Source organism: Primulina huaijiensis, chromosome 15 (genome assembly GCF_012295235.1).
Source record: "Primulina huaijiensis isolate GDHJ02 chromosome 15, ASM1229523v2, whole genome shotgun sequence".
NCBI classification, from domain to species: Eukaryota; Viridiplantae; Streptophyta; class Magnoliopsida; order Lamiales; family Gesneriaceae; genus Primulina; species Primulina huaijiensis.
This window is the reverse complement of record NC_133320.1, coordinates 1,336,177-1,358,007: the sequence shown is the minus strand read 5'-3', so window position 1 is coordinate 1,358,007 and position 21,831 is coordinate 1,336,177. Positions and strand designations below refer to the sequence as shown.

Genomic DNA, 21,831 nt, shown 5'->3' with positions numbered 1-21,831 from the left:
TCGAATTGATGCTCACTACTCAATTCCAGTATAGTTTAAAAACGCCTCTCGTTAACTACTATATCATGTATATCGCAGGATAATTCGACCAGGGTTTAAGTATACATTTAATTTTTTTTATAGGCATAAGTAAGTTCTTGATACTAAAGTGGTGTTCAAATCACCTTACACTTCCTGTGAAAAATAATGATTTAAAAAGCCTATGAAAATCAGATTATTAAATATGTAATTGTCGATAAATCAAGGCAAGGCTGTCATTACTCTCTTCCGGATATAAATCGATGTAATATTCTTATTTTAATATCAAATGCTTGAGGATCAAATATGCTTATAATGTTTTACAGTTGAAATTATTATTGTCAGAAGGTAAATAACGTTTGCCATTGGAAATTTAATTATTTATATTATTTATATTCCATTTATCATCATACATCAGTATCAATTAAGTTTTCAGAAAGTAAAAATAATGAACAAAATAGCTATAAATTAACGATGAATAGCACAGCTTTTTTTCCTTTCATATTCATATATTCGTCGCAAAAGCGGACCACTTTTTGGTAGTGAAATATGATTATTAGTAGCTGTAGCCTTTCACAAACATTCCTGTCTTGGCTTCCTCTGATTCTCCCTCCGCAGTATACTTACCGAGTTGAGCCAGGGAGTTAGCCTTCGCCCTGATGAGCAAAGTATCTTGAGCCTTCTTCACGTTCTCCGGGCGTCCTCCCCATGTCTTCAGGCATGTGTTTTGAAGAGCTCTAGCGTAGGAAAACGACACGTGCCACGGGTTCTGGGCTTGGTTCATGGCATTCAAGTTCAAGGTTGCTTCCACCTCAGATTGCCCACCAGACAAAAACTGCTCATCAAAAGATTAAAATCTGGTCTCAAATTCAAACTCGACTCCTTTACACGCGCACCTATATGAAGTAAAATTGGAAATACTTGCCATGATTCCAGGAACGGCTGGGGGAATTCGCTTGCGGAGGAGGCGGAGTGTGTACGCAGCAACCTGTTCGGGTGTCGCCTTTTCCTTGCATTCTGCACCAGGAGTGACCATGCTTGGTTTGAGGAGAATACCCTCAAACAACACATTGTTTTCGGCTAAGTAGAAAAACACCTCAGCCCACACCTTCAAAGCTACCTCATATGTCCTGTCAATCCCATGCTCTCCATCTAGCAAGATCTCTGGTTCCACTATTGGGACCAGTCCAGCCTCCTGAATCATTGTGAAAAACCGGAGTTAATTAAACAGTTGGATGTTAAAATTTTGAAATTTTATAAGTAATTTTTCCCTTGAAATTCCTGAGTCACGCTCGTCACCCCATCTCCCCTGGGCATGATATCACACGGTTAAAATGGGAAGGGGCAATATTATGTACCTGAGAAATGGCGGCATAGCGGGCTAGGCCCCAGGCCGCCTCCTTCACTGCCAAGGCAGATGGACCATTGGGAATGCTCACAACAGTACGCCTAAGCAAGGTCAGAATCAAGAAATTTCGTTAGAATCAAGGATATAAAGCTTTATTTAAGGTCACTACCAATAGCATTTACAAATATTTTCAGTCGAGAGGTGACAAAAGAACGAATACCCTCACCATTTGGCGAAACGAGCACCTTGTTGGTAGTAAGCAGCAGAGCGTGAGGCGAGGCCATCAAGACCTTGGCACCATGACTCGTCATTTGAACCAGCAAGAGGAACCAAACCCTGCAAAGCAGCACAGTCGCAACATCGACTAAATTCTTAGATCCAGCCTGCTGCCTGCTAATCATATGATCAGCTCAGCAAACTAAGAAATGGAACAGGTTGTTATTGATTACCTTATCGACTTTAATGCCAGGGACAATATTCTGCTCAACAAGAACATCCACCATTTTCTTGCCATCAATGGTGGATTGGTAGAGAGTCTCCTCAAATAAGATTGCGCCAGAGATGTACTGGCCGAGTCCAGGGGCGGAGACTAGAAGCGTGCGATAAGCCTGACGGTTCGCCTCAGTGTTCTCGAGCCCGATGGATGCTAAACGCTTCCCACAAGTGGCGTTTGATTCATCCATGGCAAGAATACCACGCCCTGGTGATGCAACAGTTTTCTACACCAAAGACATATTCACAAAACAGTCAGTCTCTCGATTAGCCAAACACTACTCTCTCCAATACACTTACTATCAAATAAACTACAAAAGGCAGTTTTATAAAACATAATGCAAGAACTGAACCAAGCCAAATGATGAAGTTAGCCATATACCGCAGTCTTGACGAGCTCATCGGCATAGGCGGAAGCGCGGACAGTGAATGGAGATGGCGCCACTTTGGGCTGGCAGCGAATGGTGGATGTGGATGGGTGGCGGAGGAGGGAATGACCTTTAACGAACTCAGACATGTCAAGAACAGGAGATGGCTTGAGGAATGAGGCTGAGGCCATTGGTATCAATAATTTTCTTTCCCTTTTCCTTTTTTTTTGGTCAAGAAATTTGATGATATGAACTGAAATTATAGAAGCAAAGGCCAAGGATTGTTCAAAAATCTTATCCCCCCACTAACACTCTCTTTGCCACACATCAACCTTCTTCATGCATGGCTGAATTTATAATTGTGCGTAGTGTTGTGACAAAAGATGTCACATTTGAGGCTGTCATGATTGGACCAATCGTAGGTTGCCAAGTGGATGTGATAATTGCTCAAATAGACCCAATCATACACAATACTCCATTCATATAGTCTTGTCTATATTTGCTTCATGTTTATTAATTCGTCGCATGTTGGTTTGTTCAACTTTTTTAAAAAAATAGTTCATAAGAAGCAACTTGATGTTGGATGTTCAGAAAATGTGAATGAAATTTAGAAACTGAGTAATATCAATTTGTTTCCCTGGAAGAACATCAAAGTCAGGAGTCAGGACAACAATCTTTGTTCTATTCCGAAATCCATTTGTTCATAAATTATTCCAATTTGTGATTTTGGGGGCAAAAATAAAAAAAAGTCCCCTATGTATTTCAAAGTTAATTTCTGTCAAACCCCGCAAATAAATATCCGATATCAAACTAAAAGAACAAGACAAATTATATCAGACCTCACAACATTCAAGAAACTTGTGATTGCAAAAACTGCAGGCTGATATTTAAGTATGAATAAAAATATTGACAAAAAAAGAGAATCGCGAATTGAAAAACCTTGATATTTTCAAGACTTTACGTTCTTCCAAAAATGGAGCTGTTTGTAAGATTCTATCGGGCATGTAAATGTGAGGCTATGGTCATTTCTGATTAATGTTCTGTTCGTTAGTTTGATTGGGTGGGTGCTAACGATCATGGTTTAATCCCATAATTTGATTGGGTCAGCTTTAATAATTGAAGGTAATTAACTTTTAAGGCCTACTAACTGATGGGGCTTAGATTCCTGGTAAAATATCAACTATTGTCAGGTTGCTTGCAGTGTCGGGTTCTCCCTCACCAAACAAAAAAAAAAGTCTCAAATGGTAGGTATACAACATAGTTAACCCGAGTTTTAAATCTTTGCACAGAGTATGAGCAGATCTTGGGAATGCAGTGCCAGCAAATCGAAATTAAACATCAAAACCTGAGAAAAACATCAAGTTTAACTCAGCAAATATAAAAGAATATGCAACGTCATGGCTACTTGTAGTCAGATATATAAAATGGTAAACAAAATTTCTGTTTGGATTTGATTTGCCTGCAATCCAAGGAACGAGAATATAAAATCGTGCATCGTTCAAAACTTTCAATGCTTGAAACACCTGCAATGGCCTTAGATGTTATAAAAGGCCGTTCCCCAAAGGTGGAATGCCAGAATTCCATTTCTCGGAAATATCGATTGATTGCTTCAGTTCAAATGCTTCTAAAACAAAAACCACCCAAGGATCAGACGTCCTACGGTATCTCAAATAATCAAATTCATTCACCTTCCAAGTTATGTAATGACCACAAGTATCGGGGTTCTCGTGCTTTAATCATCACGACTATTAGGTTCAGCTAATTTACCTGAATTTAAACGTCTCCCAACCACTCTTTACATCACCCATTTTGCGACGAGCAGCAGAGTCGAGTTGGATTCAAAGAGTTTTCGATGTTGCTTCTTTAAGAGAAGTAGCAATGCTGGGTAACATTTCACGATGTTTGGTTAGTCTATAATGATCCCTGGCAACATATTCCAGTGGAAGCATGTTTTCCATATAGGGAAAATTCTACAGAAAAGAAACCACATGATACAGCCTTCTTTCGTTTAGTCACCAACACAACGGCTAAAATACGTGAAAGTGTGTGTAGTTCAAATACTTTAACAGCAGCGCTTCCTGATTTCAAGATTTCAATTTCAATCTCAGGGCATGCATAAAATCTTTCGATACCAATATAGATAAATCGACTCCATTTTAAAAACTTGATCAAGTATCTGATTGGTGAGTGGGTGGATCACCATTTCAAACATACGTATATGGCGGATAACACAGAAAATTCTCCATTATGCAAATCAATACCCAATAACACATGAAATTACAAGTGATTACAGTGACAATATCTCTGGACACAAAACAAACTTCTCAACGTAAAAACACCGCGTTTTCAAGGTAAAAAACCATGTGAAAGATTGAAAATTTCGACACATGCCATCGGCATTTAATTAAAGGCTAAAGGCCTTCTCGTATAACCCATCAGAATCCTTAAAAAAACAGAACATTCTTTTTTGTCAAGCAAATGTATATTGTGATATCAATCTTCTTCACTTTTCATCACTACTATATAACACCAAACCACTGCTACTAGATACAAGCCTAGACTCATTATTACCACCGTCCTGATTTATCGCCGTATCTTTCGTATTAGTATTACATGATCTTACCACGGTCGAAGCTTCTTCTGCATCGGCAAAGTCCATTTTTGCTTTCTTAGTTTGTGGTCCATTTTTGCTTTCTTAGTTTGTGGATTAACTTTAATTAGCATTCCCAGCGGACGAGCTGCAGCATTCCTCCATCCTAGAACTGATTTATTTTCCTGGACCTTGGAAACTGAAGGTGCCTCCTTTAGCTCATGTACAGCAGTAGATTCTGCTGCTACGGCTGCCTGAAAACTCTCCAGCTGCAGCTTTTCTTCATCTGCAAGCTGCTGTTCAAATTCTTTTCTCGACATTTCCAGTTTATCAAGGAACTAAGTCTCATCTTCATCCAAAGCTTTAGGTGGCCTGTGCTTGAATCGTTCGTTGAATTCGGCATCCTTCTTGTCCTTGTTTTCCTGCAAAATCTCGTAAAGGGACCTATCTCTCTGCGTAGTACCATCTTCCACTCGAACACCCCGAGTTCTCCGAGTTTCTTTTAACTGCTCTTCTGAGACGAAATTCATCAACCTCATCGGCATCTCATCATCCGCCATTCTCGAAAATGCCGTCGTTTCTAGCAGAAAGCGGTTCGCTCCTCGAAAAGTGAAACTCTAATCACTCAACTTTGCTTCAATTCCTTCTAAATTTATGATTATTAAAAACAGAAAATTTTGTTTCATTTTGTAGTTTATACAATTTATAATTTCAGCAACGTTAGTAAAAACTGAAAAGCAAACATACTGAAGATTTGAAAGTGGTAAAAAAAACACCTCGGTAACTAAGGATCATAGGAGAATCGAGGAAAGAAACCATACCTTTTGGAGATCTGCAAAATAAGGGTTTTCAAGGAATTAATATCCAAACTTTGTATGTTAATTTTTCGAAAAGGAAATGTGAAAAAACTTTTCCGACGCCGGAACTTGATATCGGGTCTTCCGAGTGAGAGCCGAGTATACTTCACAACAAGACCACCACGGATTTTTCGAAAGGAATGGGAGTATCTGAATTTTAAATCAAAAATACATACTCACGATTCAGTTCAGAAAAGATTCTCTACAGTAATAGTAATATTGTGTGGTACAAAACGGTGGCAACCTGTATGAGATCTGATTCCAACCATCGTCTGATATATGCCTTTATTATAAAATATATGCTTATGTTCTTTAAAAATCTAGGATGTAAGTAAGTGCAAGTAGCGTTGCATTAGCAATGTGAAAAGCTATCGTAATTACATATTAAAAAAATGATCAAACTACTTCACACAATATCCTCATGCATCCACGTAGGAAAATAAAATGAGACAATTGCCGACTGCTCAAAATAAATATCCAAGGAGTACAAATTTCATTAGACAAACATAGATCTTGGAGAACAAATAGTGCAAAAAAAGATACCAAACTAAAGAAGTCCGACCACAAAAGTACTAAAGAGTGCAAACATCAATCTCAGCTCAATACAAAACAAAGAAAACTGCATAATTGGCCTTAATACATAAGCCACAAACTTCTTCCTCTAGTACCTTCGGGGATACCTATCCATGAACCTACCAGACGGGCACTCGAAGGCCATGTGGCCTCTTCCTCCACAGTTATGACATATAGTCATGGAAATGCAGTCCCGACTCACATGCCCCACCTGCTGGCAAGTCCTACACACAATGTCACGAAAGCCACCTCCACGAGCTCCAGCCCCCCTTTCTTCAAATGTATAGCCTTTTGGACAATCTCTGGCCATGTGCCCAGATATGTTGCATGTGTTGCAGACGGGATCGTTTTGACAGTCGCGTGCAATATGGCCCAGTTTTCTGCAATTCTTGCAAGCCCTGTCGTTGGTACAGTCGGCTGCCATGTGGCCTTGCTTGTAGCAGTTGTTGCACAGCCTCAGATCACCAGGAGGTGCTGTGCAGTCCCTAGCACGATGGCCTGCCTTTCCACAGGTGTGGCAGATGCCCTCATTTGGACAGTTTCCTGCCATATGGCCAGGTTCACGACAGTTCCAACAAAGAGATCTTGTGTTGCATTCTGATGCAATATGCCTGATTCAAATTTTTTAAGCCTAGTAAGAATTAAACTTCAGGCAGGCGTAATATATGGTTCGAAAATATATTCAAGGAAGATGAACAAAGACCCTCGAAATATATTCAGTAAGAGAGGCAGTTCAAACATTAATGCCAAGAAATAAATTCCGCGCATCAGGATTAATATTAGTTCACCGAACAACTCTTGCACAAGAACGAAAAAAATAGACAGATAAGAAATAAAAAACAACTGAGATACTAGCAATCGTAACACGATTAAGTGTAAACAACCCACTATGCCTATACCAAAACTTACCCAGGAAGACCACAATTGTGGCATAGAGCTGCATTGGGGCATTCTCTAGCAAAGTGGCCAGGCCTCCTGCAGTTGTTGCACAGACTGTTCTCACTGCAATTAAGCAGCGCATAAAATAGAAGGGGGAAGTAAGACTAAGCCGTGATACTCCAAAGCATAGAAAAGACCAAACAACTAGCAGACAAAGTAACTTTTCAATCCCTTTCATCGAACTTTCCATCATGTATTTTTATATAAATAAATTACTTCCGATTTGGGTGAAGTGATTGAGATTTGAGAAGAGAGAGCAAAAGGAATTAGATATTCGAATTTATAAAATCAAGTATGAAGTAGATTGGATCGAGACCCAAGATACGCCAAAAGCAGCCAGGCACAGCACAAGATATGGTTTCATTCATATTGATCCCTCACTTCAACTGCCCCCTCTTCAATGCAAAAAACACATGAATGAAAATAATAGTTATGAACAAAATGAATGGATCAAGACCAAATAACCTGAAGCCCCTCCTCGACTCCCGCCTATATGGCGCAACACGATTAGAATAGTGCTGAGTACGGATCTTCCGATCCATTGGACTCCTACTTCTGCTTCTGCTCCTGCTACGGCTACTGTTGTCTAAGCTCATTTTCCTAAATATCCAAATCAACAACCAACTTCTATGTGCAACAATATCACCGACACCACAGTTGTTGCATCCTCCCTGTCCACCACAACCACACATCCAAGTCCATATCAATCAGTCCTGGAAATCTTCACTCGTCCTTCATTTTGTAAACACCAGATTCCAACATTGTTATTGCAATTTTCAACAAATAATACCACCGTACATCATGCATGGAAAAGGAAATTAGCTCCCGTCAAATTTTTGAACTCAAAAACACATTGAGCCAACCATCCTTAGTGTCACACCATACAAGCACCTCTCACAACAAGCATATGATATCTAACCACCGATAATAAAATCATTTTAAAACATGTCAACTATCATAGTAAAGTGTTTCAGCTGCTCGCAGACTTTTGTGACAACATTTCATATTTAAAACTATTTCTTAACAAACAGCAAGTTGAACAAATGAATAAACTGACCCACAAGTTATAGACATGCGAACTCGAATGAGTCATGACACAAACCATTACACCTTAATATATTTGGATTTTGGCAACACTTACCAGGTATCATGCAGAGGAATGAATTTTGCAAGAAAAAAGTTTATGGGTACTGGAGAGTCATCGGTCCTTGCAATATACCAGGGTGAGAGTTCTCTTTATGAACTGAACCAGCCACATTAATGCTTTATTTCAGCCATTAATCATAATAATGTGTCAATAGACTCTACGCAAGTTATGATAACCACAGTCAAACTGCCAAAGACCTCTGGGACGCATTAACTAGCCATCACAAAATTGTAAACTTGTAACAATTTACAGTTCATTATCAAATTACATTATTCTTAAATCTTAATCTTTCCTTTTTTTATTCCAATTTTGGACAAGTTTTCAGTTGATAACTGGAGCCGACCAATCCGTTCTTATTTAATTATAGGATATCTAAATATAAAAAATCAAAGAAAGGGATATAACGCATCCAAATCCACCTTGTGCGGTTGTGCGTGTGGACATAAATTTACACAACTGATGAAAACACCAAGGAACAAAAACTTTTACATCAAAAGCAGATCTGAAACCATAACTATAGATTCGAGCCACATTAGTCGCTCATTTGAAATCCTAAATACAACCTTGACATATAATCAATTGCAAACAAGCGTTACTCAAAACAAGACATAAATATCCAAAAAATGTCAAAAATCTGAAACCCTCGCCACTACTCTGATGAACAACAAAACATCAAAGACGACTAATAAGAATAACAAACATCAATTATATCAGGTAAAATAGGAAAATCCGAAGAAAATACATTAAAAAAACCGTACATTAAACAAATTCGGTAGATTTGCATCAAAAACAAGTCATTGAAGATGCACATTATGTTTCACAATAGATAAACAAATTCGGTAGATTTGCATCAATAACAACTGAAGATGCACATGATGTTTCACAACAGATAAACAAAAGTAAACGAGATGGAGATAGAGAGATGAACCTGATGTGACCTATGACGGAGAAAAGCCGCTATTCGGTAAACGAAGCAGAGAAATGTCCCGCACGCACGGGGAGTAGTGCCCGAAGAGAAGGTATACGAAATAAGAGCAGCTACACTGCACAGTCTCGAGTCAACAACATCGCGTGCGCCTTTAAATCGAAAAATATTAATTGTTCGGGGGCCGTGGTTTCGGACTTTCGGCCCCTCTTTTAATTACACAAGGGCCGAGGTTTGAAAGCCCGGCCCCTTTAATTTTTAAATTTTTTTTATAAATATTATTATTATTCACTCTTTAAGTAAAAAAAACCTAATATTGATAAAAACTGATAATAAATCACAATAAAGTAATAATAATGATTAAAAAAATTAAAGTGAGAGAAATAATAACTAATACTATTGCAAAAATTATGGATTGACAAAATTTCAGTAAACCAAAAATGACCAATAAATCTATGTAGTTCAAAAATTAAAATTTATTGATTTTTTTTGAAAAGTTAACCAAAATTAAAATAAAAACGTAAGCGCTTTTATTTTAAAAATATAATAAACTTGAATATACAATTTTGAAGCTTAGATTTATTCAATTTAACTTTTTTTTAATTAAAGAATCAGAGCCAAATCTAGTAAACTGATTTAATCTGTTCGGTCATTATTTATGTCTAAGCAAAGTTTAGCTCAACATCAACGTTTCTATTATTTTTTTTACACAAAAACTAATATGAAAATGTTTCACATGTCAAATTTTTAAGATAGATATTCGACACGACATATGAAAATTATTATTTTTATGTTTCAAATATTAATTTTCAACATAAGTATTGTCTTGTGGATCGGATTGATACATCTCATTGATAGATCTATCATATCATTTCCCATGAGACATACTTTTTTTTTTATGAATGTTGTAAATTTTGTCATTTTAAAATATTTTTAGAATTATCACCATCATTATTAATTTAATCAAAACCGATTCGGATGAATAAGAAATTATTTATTTAAAGTTGAGTAGTTAAGCTAATTAATATATGTAGGAGATGAAAAATGAATTGTCCAGAAGCCTGTGTTTCTCATTTCATCTTTGTATATCGTTTCGCATGATGGTTAGTTGTTTAAGTTCAAGCCAAATCAAGCCGCTCGAGAGCTATTTCAAGTTTGACTTAAATAAAAGTTCGTTCGTTAATTCGTTAAACATATTAAAATACAATCTATTGAGATCCTATAAAATGATAATCATACTCTTCTCTTTAAATTTTCATATATTAGTTGGTTTTTTTAATTTATGAGCTTGTTTAACGAGTTCAAAAACGAGTCCGCTCGAGAAGTCGAGCTCTAGTTAGACTCGTTAAACATGATAAACGAGCTATTAAGGAACTGAGCTCGAGCTTAATAATAAAAGCTCGGATCAAGCTCGAGCCTGAAATTATTCGGTTTTACTCGACTCATTTACATCCTCAATCAGAATAGAAGTTTATTACATAGCTTGAAATTCGAAATTACTTATTTTTTTGTATCATACACATATTTAGTATATTTTCGTTCTTGCACAGTCTGAAATTTGAAATTCCTGATATTTTTGTCCTATACACATATCGATGCATATATTTTTGTTCTTCATATCAGAAAGTTCGAAAACGGTCTTCTGTTCGCTCAATTTGTAATTTGGAGTGCTCATAATATATAACAAAAATAATATCCTGAGATACCTTTGTTTCAGTTTTATCCAATATTTCATAATTATTATTAAACATTAAATATATATATTTATATAAGTTTTATTAATAAAAATAAGATAAACCGAGTAAACAATTTATTATCATAGCAATAATTATTATTAAACATTAGATATATATATCTGATTTGATTTCATTCGTTTTATTAACAAAAATAAGGAAATCCTAGTAAACCAATCTATTATTAAAGTTTTTATATTAAATTTTTATTTAATAATTTAATTCGATTGGATAAAATATAAAAACGATAATTAATCCATTGTATGGTGTGAGTGATCGAATGCATTGTGATTGTCCTCCTTAATTTTTATATTTTATATTAATGTTTAATTCAAAAGTTTTACTATTATTTGAATTAATTGTCCTAGCAATCTATAAAATAAAACAAATATCAATGTAGTTTTACCCGAAAAAATAATTTTATCAATATTGATCACTTTTAAAATAATATAAATGGATTAAATAATAATTAATATTCTTGAATATCCAATTAATCTATATTTTTTTTAAAAAAATATCATTTTTTATTTTTCATCGCGTTTAAGTATAATATATCCTCTGATTTTCTTATAATTTTTATAACGATAAATCTTACAACTGCTACCAATTAGGCGTAATGCGTATATTTCCGAACTAACACAATAATGTGTAAAATTACGAGATTTAAATAATGAAGTAGTGTTTCGAATCACAACTAGAACATGCATGATAATTTTTAAGCGTAGGTCTTATGGATATTATAAGTGAGATTAATCGAACTTATTCGTCCAATTCATACTTATTGTGAAAAGTAATATTTTTGACATACGAGTAATAATTTTCATAAGTCAGTGGAAGATATGGATAACAAAATTGACTCATGATACGATTTCATAAAAATTTTGTGTTTTTCTAATATTCCCTCATTTGAGTTTTAAATAAATATAACTTAAAAAATATATATGCTTTGTACATGTGATTAAATTTATCGAACAAATATATATCATGACCGTCACTTACATAAAACTATCGCTTTTAAAAGTAAGATTATAATGAGTTTAAATACACATAAAATTAAGAAAACTCTACCACACCTTTACCCACCCCCAATATTATATTTTAGGACGACGATAAATATGAGATTAATTAAAAAGAAAAAATATCTATAGGTTGAATTTATGTTATGTTGAGAGTAAAATTTTAATTTTAATAGATTTTTTATTTTGAAGTGATATTTTTTGTAAAATAATTTTATACGAAAATAAAAATAAAGAATTCTACACCCAATTTTTCACTCGTACGGATCGAAGAAATCAAGCCTATATGTCGGCTATAACAAGACACTACTCAGTGACTTTGGTATGGCAATCAAAGAAACTGTAATGGGGATCTTTTAGGGTAACTGTGGGTGCCGAAATAATTTCAACTGAAGAAGAAAATTATAATGATTAGACCTAAACACCTGCATACCACAATTAATTCTTCTGGTACCCGCCACTGAACCTATGTATTTTCCAAATTAAACTTTAAATTATTTAATAAAAAATGTAAAATAAGAGTCTCTAGATGTGTGGCTTTACAAAAATATATATAATCATAATATAAATATATATTATATTATTAAATAAGATGTAATTATATTTCTAATTTTTATGTAGTAAAGAAAAGTCGTTCGTGGAGCTGAAGTCTGATCTCTTGACGTATCATTTATTTTATATATATAATATAACAACAAAAATATATCGTCTGAGTATAAAAATGTATGCATATCCCCTCTACCAATATTACCATTCTAAATTTTAATTCATATTTTTAAATAAATTTTTTTCAAAAGTAACTATTTATATCAAAATAAAAAAAGTATGTTCCATACACGCATATTTTTATTAAAACGGTTCGTTTATTTCGATTTAAACAATTATTTAACTTTGAAATTAAAATATATTATTTTTTAGATATTTTTAATAAAACTTTTAAATACAAAATCTAAATAATTAAACAAGTCATAAAAATTAACAAAATATACTCGATTCACTAAATATTATTTTTAAAATGTATAATCTAAATAAAAATATAAATGAAATTACCAATATAATTAAATTTCTGTTTTTCATGAGTTAGGTTGCAATATGAATAATCCAAAATAAATTATATGAACTTAAGTATTGTAACTGTAATGTATATAATCTGGAACGAATGAACTTCAGTTTTAACATTTGTATTCAAAATAAAAATTTTGATTTTGATNAATAATAATTAAATTATTTATAATATTAATCAAATTAAAAATATATTTACATATTATTGAATTTTTTGAAATCATAATTATTTTAAAATTTAAGATATTAAAGAAAAAAATTAAATTTATCAAAACATAATTCTTTCTTCCTTAAAGGATTATATAATCATCAACAAGATGATAATAATGTATACAATACGAATCAGATGCTGACTGAACGGATATATTACAATCTTAATCATACACACCAAACATATGATAAGTGAATAATTAAAAATTAATCACTTCTTATCATTGCACACCAATCAATGTTTAAAATATTTAATACAAGCTGACATACAATAAGAAGCCGTATAAGGCCATCTCCAACCCAAAATTCTATTTTAAAGCAACTCTACTTTAAAATAGTGCAATTTCTGCATCAAATATTATATTCATCTCCAACTCATCTACTTTAAATCTTACTCTAAAAAGAATATTCTCAGAATATTCTTTTTTAAAAATATATTTAAATTATTTCTTATTAATTATTAAATATATATTTCTAATTTTATTAATATAATTATAAGTATCGTTTAATATTTATTTAAATTATTTAATTTAAATTGTTTAATAATTATTAAAAATTTATTTAATTGTTTAATATTATACGAATTGACACATAAATTATTTAAATGGATAAAATATAATAATACATGACTTTGAATTAAAAAAACATAATACAAATACATGACATTAAATTAAAAAATACATTACAAATACAATTTCAAATATTTGAATGACCATATTCATCCCATAAATGATCAATCAAAGCATTTCGTAATGCAAAGTGGGCGTCTTTGTCTTTTATTTTTTTATATCGAGCGAGAAATTCTTGAAATCTGATATGTTCATTGACAACAATTTCTACCACTGGAGTCGGTGCTTCCCTCGCATCTTGAATTGGTGCACTAAGATCACGTTCATCTTCGTTTATCATATTGTGCATTATAATGCATGCTTTCATTATATCATGCAAATTATTTTTCTTCCAACCACGGGCGGGATTTCAAGAGGAGAATAAAATTTTGTACATGGATCTGACCACAATTGGTGATCCAGAAATGAGTCAAATGGTTCAAAATGAAAGAGCAAGAATTATGCAGAAAAGAGAGGAAGAACGTCGTCAATNTATTAAATTTTTTGAAATTATAATTATTTTAAAATTTAGGATATTAAAGAAAAATTTAAATTAATCAAAACATAATTCTTTCTTCCTTAAAAGATTATATAATCATCAACAAGATGATAATAATGTATACAGTACGGATCAGATGCTGACTGAACAGATATATTACAATGTTAATCAAACACACCAAACACATTATAAGTGAATGATTAAAAATTAATCACTTCTTATCATTGCACACCAATCAATGTTTAAAATATTTAATACAAGCCGACATACAATAAGAAGCCGTATAATAATAGAGAATTGAATATATCAAGGCGGTGGCTGACGGTAAAATTATAATTTTGATCTACAAGACGTGCAATTCTCAGCCTTTATCTTTTAATTTATATTTAATTTTCAAATTTTTCTAACGTGAAAACAAAACATGCGACATTTCGGACGGATATCACACGTCAGACCACCAAAAATGAACTAAATTTTGAAAAATATTCAAATTAATAAACTATCATTATGAATTGACCTTGACCGATGATTAAATTTTTTCCAAAATAATAAAATAATATGACGATTTTTTTAAAAAATAAGAAACGTTGCTAAGCAACAAAAAAAAAATTTATCCAGTGAATTAAATATTTACTTACTATCGGGTTCGAGCTTTCAACCATGAAATACAAGTCAATGGCTAAAAGCGCGCGCATGCATGCCGAAGCAAAAATAACCATATACGCAGATTAATTAAATAGAACAAAAGTATTAAAAAAGAAAGAAATTAAGATCTCCATCAATACAGTATGATACTACTACGAGCTAAAACAAGTCAACAACTCCATATCTCTAACCCTAACCTACGATAAAGGGGGTGGACATCAGCACCTGCTCCAGCCTCCTTTTTCTCTCATTCTGCATGGTGTCATCATTGCAGGTGCCCAGACCCACCCGCTTCCTCATTATTGACGCTGTGTTTACCGAAGAAGTCAAATCCAATCTACGAAAGGAGTGACGGGTCGCATCGGTTCACTGCAGAAAATCCAATCATTCAAAGTCTGAAACGGAGTCCACAAGTTGTGGCTTTAGGCCTTATGACTACCATCGCGGGGTTTCCCAATGTGGGATTGCTATACGTCTCCCGACACTCGTCGTTTCAACGTGATGGCCCGATCCATCTCTAGGTGGGCTGAAGTACACGGGTAGAAAATCATCGGTTTCGCACTCGAACGTTGAGTTCGAGAAGTGGGTTATCAAAGCTTGTTTGCCCTAATTACCAGAGACCCACATTTCAGAACAAATCCAAGCAAGAAGAATTCTATCATAGATATATATGTGGATATAAGAACACTGGAGATGTATTATGTCAATTGATTCATATGACTATATAAGCATTCATGCATGTAACACATTTAGACCTGGATTTTGGCACGGGCAATCTCCATTTTTTTGGGCCATCTGTTCCATTTTAGAGGATCCCACTCCATCGAATTAAAGGTATCGAAGAACTTCCAAGCAGCCGCAGCATTGGTGAAATTGATGAAAGCAAAGCCTCTTCCATTCCTAGTTCTGATCATTAATTAATAACGCAAGATAATTTTTGAAACTTACAGAAAAACTTTAACATGATTTGCTTTCTTGACAAAATTAATCTAGATTTGAAATATTAAACAACTTCAACTTACTTAAAATCGATTGGCAAATACAAGAAATCGTATGATGCATTGATTTGTTCCTCGGGGTCTGAAGCACTCTCGTTTCTGCACTTTGCGCAAAATTGATCCAACAACTCTAAAAGGTACTCACGCCTGCAAAAAGAAGGATAATGTAAAGTTTCTAAACATGGGAACAAATAAAATAAAGAACATGCGCTGTAGATTAGAGAAAAAAACATCAGAATAGCCCGACATATATGTATAAAAGTTGGGAGTAAATACGGGCAATCATAGGGTATATTCTTTAACATGACAGTCGTATTCTCCTCCTCTTGTTTAAGAGATAACACCAGGTGCCGGTTTTCCTCGTTTGGCACACATCTGCTAACATGTCTGCTGCTTTCAGGCCTTCTCTCGATTCTCCTCCAAGAACTTGACCTGCCTAAATTACCCCTCCTCACGCATGGCCGAAACCCACGGAAACCTCCACTAGGCGTTATTCTAGTTTGTCTAACCAGGGTGGAAGTTTGATGGTCACTGACCGTTCTGGAATTCACCCCCTCAGGCTGGACATTGGAAGAAGAATCAGTCGTCACAGATTGACTCGTCACCACCGCCTGAGGCACCGGTGGCAACGAACGTCCAATATTAGGGTTTTCTGGTGCCATATAATAGTATGTCTTGGTATCACGGAAGGGCTGTTGTGGGTGTGGTGAAGTGGGCAGATAGAACTCCGGAGCATGGCAGAAAATCGACGGGGTGGCAAGTGAAGACGGTGGCAGGAAAAATTGGTGGGAGGTGAGGGAACGCGACGCAGGTAGAAAGTGCGAAAGGAAGAACTGCGGCTGCGCATGCGGGTCGGGGCCGACAACTGGGGCTTTAGGGTAGTATTCAGGTGCAAGAGCGTTCAGGGTTTTGGAAGAACCGGTTGTGGATGAAGGAACCATGATATGAGAGAGATGGTAATATTTATGGCTGGAAAGTTAAAAAACGAGGGAGAGATTAGAGGGAATAAAGGGGGGCATTAAATGAAGCTTCAGTCGACGAATTCACAACACCGGACAAAGAATTTGTTTCCAGGTACAAATCCTCTGTTCCAGGTTATGGTTATTATATATTATATGTATATTAAACAAGTGAGACGAAACAACACGGGGAAGAAAAGAAAGAAAGAACCCTTGTACATAGGGATTCTAATCTTTTATGTCAAATTTAATATCCGCACAGATATTTGCCCATATTATTTAATAATTAATAAAGTTTTACTTGTTAGTAACATAATCGATATTATAAATTAACAATTTTATCATAAATGTCCCATTACATTAAATTTTTTAATTCAATGTGTGTGGCATGCACAATTTTTTTTATCTAAATGTTTGAACGATATCATATATACACACACGTACACATAAAAGAATGAAGAAAATAAAGCTAAAATTATTTAAATTTGGACAGAAAAAATTTTCTCTTCCTTGAAAAGATAATTTTGTGTATATCAGAGCAACAAGTAAAGTAGGGTAGCGGTGTACAAAATTTTGGTGTAATCTAAGAAATCGATAGAATTGAATTAATTCAGATATTAGAAATCTCGTTTTTTTTAAAATATGGGTTAAATCAATTCAGTTTCTGAGATTCAAAAATTGGTTAAACAGAATTATATTTTATTTTTTAAAAAATAAATTTTCTAGGGCCTAAATTATAAAAATTATTTGGGTCTTGCCTTTATATTTTAGTATGACGTACTGAAATTTGATAAATAAATAAGAAATTTATATTTATATATTGTAGGAGAGGTTGTGGTTCAAAATCTAAGTGAGAATAAAACCTAATTTCCCAAGTTGTAACAAAAAATATCAAGCAAATACTGATTCGTAACCATTTTTTTTTTTGACAGGGATTCGATCGTAACATTAATAGACGGGGACATTTACTATATTTGTGGAGTGCGAAATATGCTGTCCTAAAAAAATTAAATTTTGTATAACTAAATAATTTAAATGGTAATGGGTGGCTGATTTAGTTAATGCATCTTTCACATAACAAATAATAGGTCTCTTGATCTCACGAATCTTTATCTGTGAGACGGATCAACCCTACCGATATTCACAATAAAAAATAATACTCTTAGCATAAAAAATAATATTTTTTGATAGATAACCCAAATAACAGATACGTCATATAAAATATGACTCGTGAGACCGTCTCACACAAATTTTGTCACATACCAAAAGAAGCTAGTTTAGCAAAAATGTTGCTTCATAGATAGTACGTAAGTCCAAATTCCAATGCACATATATCTAAAATAATATTTAAAAGATACGTATTTAGTGGTTTATATATAAGTGAAAAAAAACTTAGATTATATGTTTTTGAATAAATTTTTGTAAAACATATTTTTAAAAAAGCGTTCTCCAAATATAATTTTTAAAAAACAATTGAGGGATGTTTTTTAATGTTTTTATAAATAAAAGAAATCAAAATCTATTACTTTTTTAACTATAAAACTTTAGAATTTTTTTTTTAATAAAAACCACTTTTATGAAAACAATTTATAAATATTTGTCCAAACGAAACCTTAAATTTTAAATTTCAACTACACAAGAGAAAATTTTATATAGAAAAGAAGTTTTAAGTTGTGTACTATAAAATAAACAACAATAAATAAAATGATTTTTTGATAAATTTATGGATGAATATGTGAATATATATGTATTGATATACGTATGTTCGTAACAATGTATACAGATTTGATATTCATGCAAAAATAAATTATATTTACAAGGTGATGACTACACACCCCAAAACGTGCATCGGAGGAAAGTAAAACTTCAAGATTTTTGTAAATCAGACAGACAAGAAGATTGTCCCATTTGAGCTAACAACCCATTTACAGCATTCTTTGTTCTCAAATCCTTTTACCAACTCTCAAAACATCTTCATTCACTTACAATGTCCTTCAAGTTGATTTGGATGCACTTTATCTACTACTAGATGACGACATGGTGAACATGTTCAAGACTGGGATGTGCAAGCAATATTTTTGGAGAAGGATAATCGCAATTCTTTTCATATGTCAAGATTGAAAATGAGGAAGTAGTTTGCACAATCGGCGAACAAATCATCTCCATCACTCAACAGATTTTTCTTGAAACCTCCGATCTGCCTACAGAAGGGATTACGGAGTTCAACATGTTGTCATCTGCATCCATTGAAGAAATGAAAATCAAATTTTCTCTGTTTGGTGCCCTCTCAAATCTTTCGGAAATAAGAAGAACATGAATATTGAATATGTGCTGCTGAATGACATTGTGGCCAAACCCTTGACAGCAAAGCAGGTTCTTTCGATGGTTTCATAGTAGATTGTCTGGAAATGATGATTGCCATTACAATAGGCATTAAGATCAACTGATCTGTTGTTTGGTGGCCATGATCTCTCACTTAGACAAGCAGCACCAAGGCTTTGCCGTACTGATCTGTTGACTGTTGGAGAAATGTCAAGCTCAAATGGGACCATCTTGTACTCTGCACTCTCACAAAGTGTTGAACAAGAAGTCTTGAAGTTTACATCTCCAACAAGCCATTTATCATCGAGGCGATGACTGTACACCCCAAAACGTGCATCTTCCACTCTTGGGGGTGCTCAATAATTTTATGGCAAGTGTTGAACCCAAAAATGTGAACTGATCATGTAGAAGCGACGATTTCCATAAATGGTTGTAGAAAAGCTTATATCAGATAGACGACTCATAAGTATAAAACATTCTTACGTTCAAAGAATTAAAACAAGGACAGCGAGAGACTAAGGCCATCTCCAAATCACCATTTTGGTGCAGCTTATTTATCTCCAAAGCCCCGTTCCTCCTCACCAAATTTGGCGCAGGAGGAGACCCCTGCGAGAAATTGGCGTAGAGGTATTTTTTTTTAAATAAATTTTTAATTTTTTTATTTATATTTATTATGAATATTTGTATTTAAATTATAAATAGTATTTAAATAATAATATAATATTTGTTTTATTATTTTGACAATTAGATATTTAATCATGAAAATTATAAATTAATAATTGTAGATTTTTAAAATATTTTTTATTTATTTTAATTATTAATATTTAAAAACTAATTCGTTTTTATGATTTTTAATTAATATAATTTAATACAAATACAAAAAATTAATATAAAAATAATATTCATAAATAAAATAAAAAATATTTCGAGAATATTTTTTTTGCGTAAGATTTGAAGTAAATGGGTTGGAGATAAATGTTGTATTTGGTGCAGAAATCGCACTATTTTAATTTAAAATTTATATCAAAATAGATTTTGTGGACGAAGAAGGCCTAATCACAGTAAAGACAGCAGCAACAAATCGCCCCTGATAAATGATAAAAAAAAAAAAAAGCTCCCATGCAGCAAATTCCTAAGAAAACGAGGTAGCAAGATTCTCACAGCTTGCTGCAATACTACCTGTAGTTCCAGTGCAAACAACACAATCCTTTGGAGAACCTACAGACAAATTAATTGTTTCTACATTAATTTTTGGTCCAAAAGCAGGGGGAACTTCCAAGGATATATCCAAAGGGAAAATTATTGGACAATATCCTATGAATACAATGTCGCACGATTTTCAACTTAAGGCAACATATTGTTCGATCTAAAACATACCAAAATGTGTTCTGATGATCTCTTTCATGAAACCAATGGTGTATCCAGGAGACTGAACGGTAGGCAAAACACAAGAATATGGCTGAGCGAGAAGCCAAGGGGGATATGACTCTGTTTCTGGATAATAACCCACCTGTCAAAATACTTAAACAATCATTTGCCGATTTCTATTCTTAATGGTCTGTGGAATAGGTTAAAATTTAAATGGCTGTGCGATTTACTGGAAAAAAATCCGACCTTCAAAGCATTGTTTTAATCAGAAACTCCAAGCATCCCATGAAGAAGCAACAACAACCAGTCTGCTCGATGCAACAACATAGCTGATTGTTTTGCTGACTTAAAAGGATTCCACCAATACAAAAGTTTGCACAATGTCGAAGAACCAAAACATACCGCGTGGTTAACAGGAGTGATCGCCTTCACCAATGGCAAAGCCTCTGAGATTTGGGCAGATGGATAAGCAACGAACACGATGGACCATGAACTGAGGCCACTATTTCTTCCAGCACGCTAGACTGATCAAGCAAGATTTTAGCGGCCTTCTATAGTTCTTGTCTCCTGGGTTTTAAGCTAAAAGCGCATTTTCCGATGAGCGACTTTATTTTTGTAGCAGTAACGGAGTTGGTCGATGCTTGATATGCTGGCTCATTGGGCCTTTAGATCAACCTTGGGCTTTATTCAGGCTTTTAGTTATGTAATCATCATTTTTTAGTGGGTTGAAATCGTGTCAGCAAGATCTAATTCTGGAAGTAAGATGCATGTGAATTAAAGTGTATTTGTTTAAGCAACAACCAAATTTTACACAAGAACAGATATTCCAAACATAAAATTTAAAGGACTAAAATCATACTCTACACTTTAACATAATATGAAACCACTTGAGTTTTCCTAAAAAATGAGGCCTAAAAGTACATATTTAGTTGAGTTTCGCATCATATTTTTGGAAGAAAATATAATATAAATAAAAATAGTAATATGAAAATCGATTAAAACCCTGAAAAATAAACTTTCTTTCCCACATTTAAATGAACAATTTCGACCTAACATAAATAAGACAGAAATTTAAAGGACTAAAATCATACTCTACACTTTAACATAATATGAAACCACTTGAGTTTTCCTAAAAAATGAGGCCTAAAAGTACA

The 21,831-nt window shown here is 33.8% G+C and overlaps 2 protein-coding genes and 1 pseudogene across 7 annotated transcripts; all 3 read right to left on the bottom strand.

Annotated features, from left to right (window-relative positions):
- Window positions 1-476: 476 nt before the first annotated feature.
- LOC140959585 (fructose-bisphosphate aldolase 1, chloroplastic-like) lies at window positions 477-2,568 on the bottom strand. The gene is made up of 6 exons (XM_073417500.1): window positions 2,241-2,568; window positions 1,816-2,085; window positions 1,593-1,702; window positions 1,377-1,467; window positions 944-1,213; window positions 477-853 (listed from the first exon to the last, which is right to left on the bottom strand). Exons 1-6 carry the CDS (start codon window positions 2,415-2,417, stop codon window positions 575-577), a joined length of 1,197 nt encoding a protein of 398 aa, XP_073273601.1. The 5' UTR covers window positions 2,418-2,568; the 3' UTR covers window positions 477-574.
- A 1,877-nt stretch (window positions 2,569-4,445) lies between these two features.
- LOC140959176 (uncharacterized) lies at window positions 4,446-5,975 on the bottom strand (annotated as a pseudogene).
- A 143-nt stretch (window positions 5,976-6,118) lies between these two features.
- LOC140959174 (uncharacterized) lies at window positions 6,119-9,406 on the bottom strand. 6 transcript variants are annotated; one of them, XM_073416987.1, is made up of 5 exons: window positions 9,261-9,400; window positions 8,327-8,428; window positions 7,651-7,917; window positions 7,156-7,248; window positions 6,119-6,857 (listed from the first exon to the last, which is right to left on the bottom strand). In XM_073416987.1, exons 3-5 carry the CDS (start codon window positions 7,875-7,877, stop codon window positions 6,335-6,337), a joined length of 843 nt encoding a protein of 280 aa, XP_073273088.1. In that variant the 5' UTR covers window positions 7,878-7,917; window positions 8,327-8,428; window positions 9,261-9,400; the 3' UTR covers window positions 6,119-6,334. The 6 variants fall into 6 exon arrangements, with proteins under 6 accessions (XP_073273088.1, XP_073273091.1, XP_073273089.1 ...); XM_073416990.1 differs by having other exon boundaries at window positions 7,651-7,856; XM_073416988.1 differs by lacking the exon at window positions 8,327-8,428 and adding an exon at window positions 7,984-8,099 and having other exon boundaries at window positions 7,651-7,856.
- Window positions 9,407-21,831: the final 12,425 nt, after the last annotated feature.

Bases quoted from the DNA above. Each gene is read 5' to 3' on its own strand.
- LOC140959585 (XM_073417500.1), bottom strand. From the start codon at position 2,417: ATGGCCTCAGCCTCATTCCTCAAGCCATCTCCTGTTCTTGACATGTCT. The intron at 1,214-1,376 runs GTACATAATATT...ACAATGATTCAG, and splicing joins GCTATGCCGCCATTTCTCAG to GAGGCTGGACTGGTCCCAAT. The intron at 854-943 runs GCAAGTATTTCC...TTTGATGAGCAG, and splicing joins CAGCCGTTCCTGGAATCATG to TTTTTGTCTGGTGGGCAATC.
- LOC140959174 (XM_073416986.1), bottom strand. From the start codon at position 7,877: ATGTGTGGTTGTGGTGGACAGGGAGGATGCAACAACTGTGGTGTCGGT. The intron at 7,249-7,650 runs GTTATTTGGTCT...GCTTAATTGCAG, and splicing joins GAGTCGAGGAGGGGCTTCAG to TGAGAACAGTCTGTGCAACA. The intron at 6,858-7,155 runs GTAAGTTTTGGT...AATTTGAATCAG, and splicing joins CACAATTGTGGTCTTCCTGG to GCATATTGCATCAGAATGCA.